Consider the following 13,299-nt stretch of genomic DNA (forward strand, 5'->3'; position numbering starts at 1 on the left):
TCCGCGTAACACCTTGACTTCGTTAGCGGCGACAAGCGGGCTGTTGGCTGGCGAGCATGAATAATCCCGAGGCATAAAATATAGGGTTAATTATAGCTATTTTGCCGATTTTATCGCTTACGTCTATTTTTCCCTGCCAGGGTAAATTATGCGAGTTTTGGGGTTTTTTTTTGTTTTTGTTTTTGTTTTTTTTTAAATGTGGAGGCTCTGTGTTGGGATGCGGTGAGAGGTGGGACACGCATCTATTTGAAATGTTCATTTAAAAGGGGAGAAAAAACACAAACCCATCGTTTTTTGTCTTCTGCTGGTTGGGGTGGAGGTGGGAGGACAGCTTAATTATCTCCAAAGCGAAGATTTACGTTTGCAGGGCTGGAGAAGAGAGTGGCTCCAAGATTTCGGGGAGAAAAGCGCACCCAAGCCCAGGATATTTTTCCCTGACTCTTCATCTCAGCCGTCAGGATGATCTGCGCTGTCTCGGCTCTTTATTTTATATGTTTTAGATTCACGACCATCGCGGGAAAAAAAAACCCACAGTATATACTTTTTAGGAGCCGAACCGGTCATTTTTGGTATAGTTGCTCTGTCTTTTGGTAATGCTGCTGCTCTTTGCCCAAAGTCTTCACTTAACATGTTTGGAAATATTTTTAAATGCTACGAAATAGTAAAATAATCCAAAAAGCTCTTAATTTACCACGTTTTGTGATACGTACAAATACGCCACTGACGCAGCGGCAGCAAAAATTTAAACTTTTAACTCCGTTAGTCCGCTTTTGTTTTGGCCTTTGTTTCTTAAAAATTACAAGACAAAAACAGTCTGAATAGTTTCAGTCCTTCAGCTACAAATTCAGCTACAAATAACATAGAAAGCAACGGTAGCAATAATTTCAATATAGGTTTTCTTCCAAATTGTTATAAACAGATATTTTTCTGAATAAATTTTTCTCCCAAGTCCCACCAGAAAATACGCCCGTTCTCCCGTAAGCAACATTCTGGGGGAGAACGTAACAAATTAAACCGACGCTCACGACAGAACGGGATGCGATATGTTGTTTTAAAAAGCAAAGTTTAAGCATCTCAAGACTGTTTAAATGCTATTAAATGACATACAAACGTAAACAGAAATAGATGGGGAAAATAAAGAAATATCTTGCCCTTGTGCGCTCAGTAAAATGCAGAGTAGTGAAAAGTTAAGGTTTACCTAAGAAAGGATTTGGGGTTCTTTTTTTTTTTTTCCTTGTGAATTCCCAATAAATCTTTCCTCCACTGGGTATTTATAAATTATCTTCTCTCTCCCAGACACACACGCACACACACACATCCCCACTTGTTTTTTCTTATAATAGAAACATTTTCCTTTCATCAGGAATCCGAGTACAGTATATGAATGATTTAAGATCAGCCATTGATTTCTGGTGCATTGGTGAGTTACCATCACATCATGACCATAAAATTCTACTGCACTTGATAAAAATGTTAACTTCCAAGAACAACTTCACTCCCGCCTTCCTGGGGTCCATGTACGAACGGGAATTCCTGCTATTTTTTACTTTACAGACTTCAGTAGGTGGAAGCACGCCTGCAAATACACACAGAGGAAGATAGCTGCTTTTCTAAACATACTCGATTCAGATTTTTTTTGGTTTTTTTTGCTTTCTTGAAAATTCTAGCATCGAGCATCCCCACGCCAGGCTGCGAAGCTCTATTTACTTCTGTGCACCATTTCTGGGGTTTTATGTCCAAAGATGAAACCAAACTCTGCTCAATCGACAATAAAAGTGTTGAGAAAAATAAAATGTTAACTTGTCTTTTAGGGGGGAAAAAGTCTTAATTATACCACTGCAAGTACTCCAACAACAATAATTACTTGAAAAGGCTCTTAGACTCGACTGAAATTATCCCTACACAAAATAAAGGAACCGTATTTACTTAAATTATTTCTCTAAGGATGGTTTTAAAGTTTTATTCCGTTGCTATCTTTGCTTTCTTTCTTTCTTTCTCTCTCTCGTTCTCTCTGCCTTTCTCAATTCCCTGCCTATTCCCACTGCCAATTTTAATTCAGGTATTTTTTTTTACCAAAGCCCTGGCAAGACAGACTAACCGAAACACTTCAACTTTTTCCTCTTTTCCATGTTGTGGAGGTTGAAAATCGTCCCTCAGCTCAAGGCAGGCAGGAGCGAAACCGTCTTTAATTCACCTTTCTCGTGTCAAAACCGCGCAGGCGGATGCAATGGGAAGCAGCAGCAATCTACCCAGGGCAAAGGAAAAAGAATGAATAAATAGAGGTTTAAAAGAGTGCCTTTAACTCCTGATGAAGGTTGAAGCATTGGAAAATATAGCTGGCATTGCGAGGGGCTTGGAGGGGCGCCGTGGGTGTTAGGCAGGCTGGGGCAGCGTTTGGGCTGGGAGGGTCTGGTGTCGTTATTAGCTGAAATACGTCGCGGTAATATTTGCTGACTGCGATAAATGAATTTCAAAATCTACCCCCTGTGTGTTTAGATGGTGGAAAATTGCAGCGTTGGCATCTTAGGGGTAAGTTTGCTCCGTTGTTACCAAATGCCAATAAAATAGAAAGCCTCGCTCCTCTCTGCCTGACCCCATCCCCCCTCTTCTCCCCAGTTTTCATTAGAAGTATCATGCAAAAAATAAATAAATAAATAAATAAATAAATATGAAGTTATTGAGGAGGGGGTGAGGTAGGGAACAGCCATCAGTTACTGACCATAAAGGCTCTGTTCTGGATGTGATAAGCGACACAATACTTTTAGTTCGCAATCATCCCCGACCACGTCTTGAACAAGTCCTCGGCGGGGGAGGAGGCAGGGAGGGGGCTGCGGGAGAGACACAAAAAGTCAATGTTATATATGAAAAACTATAATCATTTTAATTCAATATTGACACCTCAACATCTCGCTGTAATGCGGACGGGTCCAATCGAAACCTCTGGTTTATAGCAGTAGAGGAACGAACTCGTAAAATCCTAACGGCTTTTATGTAGTGCGGTATAAACAACAACAACATCCCCGGCTTTATGGCGTTTTATAGTTTGTTAAACAGTTTACAGCCTTTTTTGGGGCTATTACAAATGCAATTCCCTTCATGTGATAGTTAAACCTTTATCAATAATAAGGAAATTGATCATTAAAATGTTAAATATGACTACCTCGTTTGTTTTAAAATATGTTTAGGGTAAGAAGCTGTATGATTTGATAACTTGTATTAAAATACCAATTACATTTATAGGACCTTTTAAAACTGGTAGCAATTAAATCGTGTTCTTTTACAGTTTTCCAAAGCGACCCTGACATTTAAAAAGGCTAAAACTGCCTCGTTAAAATTTTGAAATTAACGACTGCGAGCGCTTCTCTTTAATTTTCCAACACTCCCCAAAAATCAATCTTTTGGGTGGTCTAGGTATGTGATTTGTTGTGAGGCGAGCGATATCTCATTAATGTAGGTAGTTAAACATATTTAATCCGTATATTCACCCCACCTCCTTCTCCCTTCCCCTCTCGCTCCCTCTCTCTCTCTCTCTCTCGCTCCCTCTCCCTCTCTCGCTCCCCCTCGCTTGCTTTTCCTTCTTTATTCTCTCACACTCTTCCTTTCACAATCATGCAGTGCAGAGTCCGTGTGGAGTAAGGAGAAGCCAATAGGATGAGGTTTTGGTAATAGATGCAAATGATCATGAAAAGACACTGCAAAATATGAAACAACTCATTTGCGCTGAAGTAAATCACTGAAAACTGTTTATGAACTGGCATCTCTTCTTGGAAATGTAAAGCGAGAACTCTTTAAGTGGCGATTTTTTTTTTTTTTTAGGGGTGGGGGGGAGGAAAGAATTCAATATCATGCAGGCTTAGAGTTTTGATTATATCCTCCTTTTATATTCCTGGAAATCACAAACTGTCGTTGCTTAGCATCTTAGCGCTTTCTTTTTTTGCTAATAGATTCCTGTGGTCTGGTTTGGTTGGCTTCTTTTTTTTTTTTTTTTTTTTTTTTCCTCCTTTTCTTCCTCCTCCAAACAAATATTCTTATTTAAATTAAAATGAGCTCTTATTTTGTCAACTCACTCTTCTCCAAATACAAAACCGGGGACTCCTTGCGTCCCAATTACTATGACTGTGGGTTCGCTCAGGATCTTGGGGGCAGACCCACGGTGGTGTACGGACCCAGCACGGGGGGCACCTTCCAGCATCCGACCCAAATCCAGGAGTTTTACCACGGAGCATCCTCACTCTCCAGCTCCCCTTACCAACAGAATCCCTGCGCCGTGGCGTGCCATGGGGACCCCGGCAACTTCTATGGCTACGACCCCTTGCAAAGGCAGAGCCTCTTCAGCGCCCAGGAGTCGGACTTGGTGCAGTACACGGACTGCAAGCTCGCTGCCAGCGGCCTTGGAGAGGAGGCGGAGAGCTCGGAGCAGAGCCCTTCTCCGACCCAGCTTTTCCCCTGGATGCGACCGCAAGGTGAGGCGAGATGGAGAGGACAGCGAGGAGGCATTTCCTGAGCCCATAAAGTAGCCCTCTTGCTTTCTTTCTGCCCCTCTTGCTTGCTTGCTTTCTTTCGCTCCCTTTTTCTTCCCCAGTGACTGTATTTTACTGCTTTATGGGGGTAAACTTTTGCACTTGTAAATTGCTTTATAGTTTAATTACCCTGAAGGAGACCTTTTCTTCTGGGGGCTGAGCGAGCCCGGCTTTCTGTGGAAGGAAGCGTCCTTAAAGTTTATGGCACTTTTATAGCCTTAAAAAGCCCCTTCATTTTTGTTTTGCGTTTGATTTGGGATTTCGGTGGTGCTGCTTGTTCTCCCCGGGCTGCAGCTCTGATTTTTTTTTTTCTTGCGGGATCCCAAAGAGCCGGAGTCTGTTGTTGTTGTTGTTGTTGTTGTTGTTGTTGTTGTGGTTCGGGTAATAATAAGTGTGCAAGTGCAGGCTTTAGCTGGGCTGCTCGGAGTGGGCTGGTGGGTGACCCCCCCCCGCCCCGCCACCATCACCCCTTTCCTTTATAACCATCTTCCCTTGTATAATATTCTCCAGGAGCCTTTCCCTCTCCCTCCGCGCTTCCTGCCTTTGCTCCTGCCAGTCCTTTCTTCCTCCCCCTCCCGTGCCTGTGTGCGTGTGAGTGTGTGTGAGTGTGTGTGAGCGGGTGTGAGCCTGTGTGTGCCTATTCCCGAGCCTGGTTTATGTATCTTTCAACCTCCTTCTCTTCTTCCCCTCTTCCACCCAACCTTTGCAATTCCCCAGCAGCCGCTGGACGGAGGAGGGGGAGGCAAACCTACAGCCGCTACCAGACGCTGGAACTGGAGAAGGAATTTCTATTTAATCCCTACCTGACCCGCAAACGGAGGATCGAGGTCTCGCATGCCCTGGGATTGACAGAAAGGCAGGTCAAAATCTGGTTCCAGAACAGGAGGATGAAATGGAAAAAGGAAAACAACAAAGACAAGTTTCCCAGCAGCAAATGCGAGCAGGAAGAACTGGAAAAACAGAAAATGGAAAGAGCCCAGGAGGTGGACGAGGAAGGGGAAGCACAGAAGGCGGACAAGAAATAAAAGGATTTTTAAGGACTGAAAGGCAAGCGCTGCTGGGGTGGAAGAGCCCCTGAGCCCCACGTTAATGGCAGTTAATGTAAGGGAGGGGTGGGAAAAAAACCAACAATGCATAGAAAAGAGAAAGGAAAAAAAAAACCTTTTATTGCTGTAAAACAATATAGCTGTAAGCACCACTTTCCTGATTATCCTTTGATACAATGAACAGTATGCAAAAGTGATCGGGAGGTCTCTCCTGCCTTTTGCCAGTTATTAACTAGTGGTAGTGTAACGCAATAGCTTATGTAAAACATGACTGTGAAATTTTCTCTCTCTCTCTGTCTTTCTCTCTGTCTCTCTCTTCTTTCCTGGGGGGTGGGTTGGTTAACATAGCTTTCAATGCTATAGGAGTTACGTGAAATTACATTTGTGCACTTTTTTTTTTATTTTCCACCTTTTTTGTTGTGGTTTATCTGTATGTATTGGAGGTAGCTATTGAAACAAACATCCCAACAACATGAAACTGCCTATTTATGCTATAGTTATCTCTCTTTTTCTCTCTCTTTCTCTCTTTACTTTCCTTACTTCTTACTTCTGTTCTTTTCTTTGGTTAGGGATTTTCTTTTTTTTTTTTTTTTTTACAATTTTTAAATGTCTCTTCCAAAAAAAGGGAAAAAAAGAAAAAAAAAGACAAGAAAAAAAAGCGGTTTTTCTCTCCTTTAGTTAGCATGCGCACAGTGAAGCAAGTTGTAAAGTGATCTTTAGGTTAACTGTGAAAAAGAATGTATACTGTATACGTGAATTACTTTATTGGGGGAACTAATGATATATTTTGTTGTTCTTTCATCACTTTGTTCTATTGTCTAAACCTGGAAGCGGCGGAAGAAAGTTACAATAAAGTTTACAAGCGAGAATTCCGTGACATCATTCTTTTACTCTGCTCCATTTCCTCCAGGACCACTTTGATAGAAAGGAAATAAAAGTCAATTGTGTCGGAGCTGCAGCCCTGGCCATCAAAGACTTCTTTGCCTGGAGAGATGCTGGCGGGCTGGATCGCTGCTGGGACGGGCTGGGGCCGGGGAGCTGCTGCCTGGGAGCGGCGGGGAAGGGGAGGGGGACGGGGCAACTGCCATGGCTTCTGCTCTTGTTGTTGTTTCTAACAGTTCCTGGGTGGTGACAGGTTGGGAGGCTGTGTGGAAATCCTTCCTGAAGGTAACGTGGCGCTTTTTTTTTCTCCCCTCTTTGCTTTCTCCTTCCTCCTTTCTCCCTCTTCTCGCCCACCCCACTGTCCCCGCAAGACGCAGCCCAGCTCTGGGTCCCCCTCTCCTTTCCTCCCACTCATCTGGGCTGCAAAAAAAATAAATGGTCAGTCGCGCAGCTGAGCTGCTTTCTGCTCCTTCGCCTGTCGAGCTGCCCTGCCATGGCAATAGAGGAGTGCGGGGACGCACACCCATCCCCTTGCAACGTAACCTTGGGAAAGGAGATCTAGCACAAACCCTAGATGCACGTCCACCATTGTCTGAGCTGCTTTTCCTGCCTCTAAGACTTTCTTTCTTTCTAAACCACCACCCCCATCCCCTTAAAAAAAAAATAAAAAATTGAGGCAGATCACATTTTGGAAGGTCTCTCTGCTTCTGCAGCAGAAAGCAAATCAGCCAGCTGGTAAGGTTTTACTTCTAACTGTAATTGAGTCCCGCAGAACCGCTGACACGCTAAACAAGGGATCTGTACACTCTTTATTTTTCGCAACAAGAAAAGCAAATGCCAGCTCAATACGAAGCTCAAAGCCTGTGGCACTGGAATAAATTAGATATAGAGCTGAATGGCATTTGGGGAAAAAAAGAACCCTGAAACTATTAGGTATCAATGAGACATTTGTCTTTTTTTTTTTTTTTGGGGGGGGGGGTTGGCCGGGGGGGGGAGGGAGTCACGGGGGGAGGGGAGGGAATTATGTACAGTCCTGTGAAAAAGTACCTCGGAGCTGGGGAAATGGTGCGAAGGAGGGAATTTTAGACGGGATCAATACAGGGATAAATAGAGCTCCCTTCCTTTTCCTCCAGCAGAGAGAGACCGAGAGGGAGACGCTGGTTTATCAGCAACGTGCTTTTACCCCCCCCCCCTTTCCCCTTTCCCCTTTCTCCCTCGGTCTGAGCTGAAAACTGATTACAGGTTGCTTATCGACTCCAGCACAATTTCACTCTTTCCAGCATAGATCTTGGAGGGGTTTATATCGCATCAATTATTTATCATATTTTATAAATCCAGCAGCACTACAATTTTTTGCCCCCGAGGAGGGAGCGGGCGGCGATTGGCGCCGCCGGAGCCACGTGCCCGCGCGTCACATGGGCCGGGAGGAAAAAGGGCTCCTTTTTGGTGTAAATCTGGACTCTAATTCCGTAATATATCACGGTACCTCGTAAAACCGACACTAAAACGTCCCGACCTACAAATCACCCGGCCAAATTATGAGTTCATTGTATTATGCGAATGCTTTATTTTCTAAATATCAAGCCGCAAGTTCGGTTTTCCCATCCGGAGTCTTTCCCGAGCAAACTTCTTGCGCTTTCGCCTCCAACACCCAGCGAGCGGGGTATGGGGCCGGATCCACGCCTCCCTTCGCCGCCTCCATGCCCGGGCTCTACTCCAGTGGCAGCGCCGTGCACCCCCAGCCCCCCAGCATGTATTCCTCCGGTTACGGCCTGGAGCCCGGCTCCTTCAACATGCACTGTTCCCCTTTTGAGCAAAACCTCTCCATGATGTGCCCGGGAGATGCTTCCAAGCAGAATTGCAGCAAAACGGACCAGAGGGACTCAGATTTGCAAAGCGACAGTAACTTCCGTATCTACCCCTGGATGAGGAGCACAGGTAAGCCCCAGCCTCCCTAAAGAAAGCAGCCCGGGGTGGAGGGGGGGCGTGGGGGGAGTGTAAATTATTCCATGGCGTGCGCGGGGGGTGGCGGAGGGGGAGGGGAGGGGGGAATTGTCCCCAACTCCTTTCATGACGTTTCACTGAAAACGCATCTTCAAAAGAGAGGGGGAGAGAGCGACCCCCCCACACACACACACCCTCCCCGCCATAAAGCCATCCTTTTAGCTTTAAATATTTATTGGTGTTGCTGGGGCTGTGTATGTGCCATGCAAAAGGCAGTTTGTCTTAGAGGGGACAGACAGAGCTGCAGAAATAATGGCCAGCCCCTTCTTCTCCTATATTTACAGGATGGAGATTGTGCTACCCCCATGTAGATATAGATATAGATTCTGAAAGAAACTGTTTATGGGAGGTGCTTGCAAGCTTGGTTTGTTTTCTGTTAGATTGCAAAACCTTCATTTGCCAGCCCCTCACCACAATCTCCCAGACACTGCAATTAAGCGTAGCGTGTTGCCATCAGAAACAGCAACACATCATTCCCGCTGCAATTAAAAGCCCTGCTCTTAAAACGGTGACACTCCGGCCGGAGTCCGGATGGATGGATGGATGGATGGATGGATGGATGGATGGATGGATGGATATAGGGGGGAGAACGTTTTTCTGTGTCACCTCGCAAAAAACAGCACCGCGGAGGGGTGCGGTGTGCTCGGGAAAGGCTCTTTGAGGACGCCAGCGTGGCCCTGCTGGGGGTCCCCGGGACGCTGCGGCGGCGCAGGACAGCGCAGCTCCGCGGAAGGCCGCGCAATGTTCCGCGGGAGCGGGGCGGGGGACGCCCCGCGCCGGGACGCGCTGCCCCCCGCACATGTGTCTCAAACCGGCTGAACGCCGGGCGGCCGCGCTGCCTTCAGTCACCAACGCGCTCCGTCTCAGGGTATTAATGTCAATTAACATTTAATAAATATCCACTTCCCTCGCGCGGGAGCCGTCCCGCCCGCACGGAGCCCACCGGGACCGGGCCGGGCGCTCCGGGGCCGGGCTCCTCCCGCTCGGAGCGGCCCGGCCGGAGTCCGTGTACACGCGTGGTTGTGTTTACACTCGTGTAATCCCGAGAAGGGGGGGGAAAGGCGCTGCTGTCCCGGCTGGGAGCGGAGGGGAAGGCGTGAGCTCATTTTCCAGCCGCCCCGGCTTCGCCTCTGCCGTGCCAGATTGCAACTTGAGAGCATCCCTGCGAGCCAGCCGCCCTCCGCCGCCAAATATTCGGGAAGGGTCTTGTTAGCAGCCCTCGGGGGCGAGGAGAGTGCGGGCCACCCTCCCTGCGAAGCAGAGGAAAAAGAAAGCAGCGAAGCAGCCGATGTGTAGCGGGTTATAAAGGCAGGAGTTACACTCACACTTATTTGGTGGTCAGTTCTTTCCATTACCTGCTCCATAATTCATTCACTTTTACAGTTGATTTATCAAAGACCAAATATTTCTGGCCGTAAACACTTCATCTCTGCTTTTATCTGACTTTAGATTTAAGAAGCTCCCCCCGACCCCTCCCCGGCTCACCCCCTTTTTAGCCTGTGACGCTGCGAGGATCGACATTAGAGAGGGTTTGGGAGCAGGGCAAAAAAAACCTGCGCTCCAAAGCCCCTGGATGCTCTGAGATCTGCTGTGCCTAAAACCAGAGAAAATCGACCTCGGTCGTAAAAGCGGGGTCCCCCTCCCACCCCACCCCCCCGGTGCCTCATGCCCACTGTGCGATCGCGCTTGTGGAATTTCATCAGCGAGCAGAGATAGAGTTGTCATCCCTATTCAGCAGCAGTTTATGGCTCTCCCCTCAGCGGATTTTACAACCCACATTCCACGACCTGCACATTTTTACTTTACAGCTAGCCTGGCTATTTTGCCTTTTTTCCCCCCTCCTTTTAATGACTGGATCTTTTCTTCTTTTAAAAGGAGGGGGGGGTGTTAAAAAAGGCAAGAAGAAGAGGAGTCCAGTGGAATGTGTGGAGGAGAGGCCGAGGGCTGCTGTTCGCCATCCCCACTGCTCTGGGAAAGAATACATTATACTATAGATATACATAGCATTTACATAGAAAATAGAGTCAGGATCACAAACACCATATTGTAGAATTATTTCCAATCAGGCCGCAGGAAATGTCGGGTGGAAGGGAGAATTAGGAGCTGGGCCCTTTCCAAACCCCGTTCGCAGGCAGCTGGAGGGTGGTGGGGAGTTTGGGCTAAGTGTCGAGGCGCTTCTCATCTGCAGACACCCCCACAAGCGCAGACCGGGGGTAGTAGCCCCCCCCGTCAGCCCCAGAAGTCAATTTTGTACCTAGAACATCCCCTGAAATAATTAAGACCATCACACCTTCCAAGCAGGCGCCCTGATGACAGCTTTAAAAGAGGACAAATAGTTGGATTTGTGTAGGTAGCAGATGCCTCTCTCGCTCTGTCTAAACTGGATTTCTGTATTTATTCCCCAACCATCCGAAATTTCTGGTGTCTAAATGAAAACTAAAGCAGGAGCTCAGAGTCTGAGGGGTCCTATGAGGGCAGGAAACTTTCTGAAGTTTGTTGTTCCCTCGGAGACAAGCACAGGCAGCAAAAAAAAAAGAAAAAAAAAAAGCACAGCACGTTTTTCCAAGACGAAGGGAAATTAAAGCTGGGGTGGTTTGGGGGCTGAGAAGAGGGAGGGTGAGGTGGGGAAAGCCTCGAGCAGGATGAGTTGATCTCGCAAATAAAAAGAAGGGCTGTCCCAGGTTGCACAGATCCTCCGAGGACTTTGTCCCCCCGTGGGACTGCAGTGGATGGGTGCTTGGTGCTCGCTAAGCAGCACCCAAAGGAAAAAGGAAGAGAGCAAACCAAGCCAGCAGCCCCAGAACATCTCCCCCAAACCCCCAGCTGATGTAAATCTGTATTTATTTCCCAGGCACCGACAGAAAACGCGGCCGCCAGACCTACACCAGGTACCAGACCCTGGAGCTGGAGAAGGAATTCCACTACAACCGCTACCTGACACGGAGGAGACGCATCGAGATCGCCCACGCCCTGTGTCTCACCGAGAGACAGATCAAAATCTGGTTCCAGAACAGGCGCATGAAGTGGAAAAAAGAAAATAAAACTGCCTGCTCCGGCTCCAACAGCCAGGAAAAACAGGACGCGGAGGACGACGAGGAGGAATGAAAGGGGCGAAGAGGTGGATGCAGGAAACGTGGAAACCCACGCGAGAAGAAAAGGCGGGGGGGAAACACACAGAAAAAGACTATATATTAAAATAGATAAATGATAAGTGCATAAATAATTAAAAACCCTAGGAATGATACATTGTGTTTCCTGACACTGAAAAAAATACTACCTATATTAAAGTCTTTTTTTTTGTACAATAGAATGACTATCTACCTATTAAATGTGGCTTTAGAGTCAGAATAGACACATTTTTCTATGTGAGTCTTCCTATAGTACAAGTAATTTGTAAATCTCCGTTTGTACTTCGCGGTGTACCTTTTGGTATGAAGTAACGTGGTCGTGTTTAGCACCTTTAATTTAGAAAACGTGACCTGAAAGTCTGAATGCAAATTATACTTAGCGTATATAGTCCTGTACATAATATGAATGATTATCACGCCTTCTCCCTGTAACCTCTGTGGTTCTTTTCTCCTTGCTATGCTCTTTTGTCTGTGTATATTTTTACCTGGATTTCTTCCTTGTCCAACACTCTACGAAAAAAAGAAAGGAGAGGAATTAATATTGTGCTACGTAAAATGTTGTATATCAAAGTAGCAAATTATTTAATGGCGACGCGTTGCTTTTTTTTTTTCCCCCATGTCTGTGATTATTATTCTTCGAAATAAAAGAAATCTCCAATAATCTACCAGCGCGTTGGGTTCCTTCCCCTTGTTAAAAATTACACACCGGCTTTTGAAAGTGTTTTTTCGCACGTAAAAATATACTAAAAGATCCTTTTAGATTAATACATGCCCCGGCCCATCATCCTGAACTTCTCTCTCTTTTTTTAGGACAGTCACTCCTTTCAAAATTTTAGTACCTTTTCCATAGATTTGGCGAATATAGTGATACATTAATTGATAGTGGGGGCTCTCGAAATGCGGGCTGCTCTCCTTTCTCTCTCTCCCTCTGTGATTGCGCTGGGGCTATTACCGAAGTAGGTAAGAGCATAAAGGAGGAATGTAAAGAAGCCAGAATCAGCCCAAATAGTCTTTCCGCCCAGTGCTTTAATTCTCTTCTTCTTGCAACTAATTTGCAGAAAACCGATCTATTTTGCCGTGCCTTTAGTATTTTATTTTTTTTTTTTAGAATCTCCCTCCGCCCTTCAATTACTTTACTGCGGACTGGAACTCTTTCATTAGCACCAAATAATGTTTAGCATCAAAGCACGCATAAAATAAATTAAAGCAATTAAACGCAGGGGAAAAAAATCAACAATGCAAAACAAAAGGCAAGTAAATTTAAGCACTTGCGCGGGGGAGCACCCTCCGCCGTCCTCTCCCCCTCCCGCCCCTAACTGTTTATTTACATTTGCCAGGCTGCGCAGTAAAGCCGCGGATTCCTCCCGCGGAGGCTCCACGTAATTTGCTCCACAAATGCGTTGCGCAAGATGTACAGGGGGGAAAAAAAAAAAAACAAGAGGAAAATAATGGAGCCAGCTTTGGAAGGACTTGGTGGTGGCAGCTTCCCACCTTCTCTCCTTCCTTCCTTCCCTCCCTGTCCCTCTGCTTCTTCACCGCCCGCCACCGCAGATGACTTCGAGTCCTCGGCGAAGGCGCTCAGGGCATCCTTCAGCAGGTTTTAGCGAAAATAAGATGCCACGTCAAGCATCTGCGCGCCCACATCTACACCACAGCTTCCCAGTATATGCTGCATATACTAATTATGGGCAGCCCATTATTAAAGGCAGCGGCTCTAAT

At 46.3% G+C, this 13,299-nt stretch overlaps 2 protein-coding genes and 1 long non-coding RNA gene across 7 annotated transcripts; 2 read left to right on the top strand and 1 right to left on the bottom strand.

The window, feature by feature from the left end:
• Nucleotides 1–1,000: 1,000 nt before the first annotated feature.
• LOC141732572 (uncharacterized) lies at nt 1,001–5,452 on the bottom strand. The gene is made up of 4 exons (XR_012584134.1): nt 5,324–5,452; nt 2,720–2,828; nt 2,099–2,245; nt 1,001–1,576 (listed from the first exon to the last, which is right to left on the bottom strand). It is a non-coding gene; the product is annotated as an uncharacterized LOC141732572 (long non-coding RNA).
• HOXB8 (homeobox B8) lies at nt 3,488–6,483 on the top strand. The gene is made up of 2 exons (XM_074561742.1): nt 3,488–4,463; nt 5,241–6,483. Exons 1-2 carry the CDS (start codon nt 4,043–4,045, stop codon nt 5,543–5,545), a joined length of 726 nt encoding a protein of 241 aa, XP_074417843.1. The 5' UTR covers nt 3,488–4,042; the 3' UTR covers nt 5,546–6,483.
• On the top strand, nt 6,481–12,244 carry HOXB7 (homeobox B7). 5 transcript variants are annotated; one of them, XM_074561748.1, is made up of 3 exons: nt 6,481–6,733; nt 7,787–8,386; nt 11,304–12,244. In XM_074561748.1, the coding sequence occupies exons 2-3, from the start codon at nt 7,987–7,989 to the stop codon at nt 11,555–11,557; spliced, it is 654 nt and encodes a 217-aa protein (XP_074417849.1). In that variant the 5' UTR covers nt 6,481–6,733; nt 7,787–7,986; the 3' UTR covers nt 11,558–12,244. The 5 variants fall into 5 exon arrangements, with proteins under 5 accessions (XP_074417849.1, XP_074417850.1, XP_074417847.1 ...); XM_074561749.1 differs by having other exon boundaries at nt 6,528–6,733; nt 8,033–8,386; XM_074561746.1 differs by having other exon boundaries at nt 6,540–6,733; nt 8,104–8,386.
• Nucleotides 12,245–13,299: the final 1,055 nt, after the last annotated feature.

Source organism: Larus michahellis, chromosome 18 (assembly GCF_964199755.1).
Source record: "Larus michahellis chromosome 18, bLarMic1.1, whole genome shotgun sequence".
Taxonomy (NCBI): domain Eukaryota; kingdom Metazoa; phylum Chordata; class Aves; order Charadriiformes; family Laridae; genus Larus; species Larus michahellis.

What these genes read in the sequence shown, in the direction of transcription:
- HOXB8 (XM_074561742.1), top strand. Translation starts at nt 4,043, where the DNA reads ATGAGCTCTTATTTTGTCAACTCACTCTTCTCCAAATACAAAACCGGG. An exon ending in CCCCTGGATGCGACCGCAAG is followed by an intron (nt 4,464 to 5,240) that starts GTGAGGCGAGAT and finishes ATTCCCCAGCAG; the next exon opens with CCGCTGGACGGAGGAGGGGG.
- HOXB7 (XM_074561748.1), top strand. Translation starts at nt 7,987, where the DNA reads ATGAGTTCATTGTATTATGCGAATGCTTTATTTTCTAAATATCAAGCC. An exon ending in CCCCTGGATGAGGAGCACAG is followed by an intron (nt 8,387 to 11,303) that starts GTAAGCCCCAGC and finishes TTTATTTCCCAG; the next exon opens with GCACCGACAGAAAACGCGGC.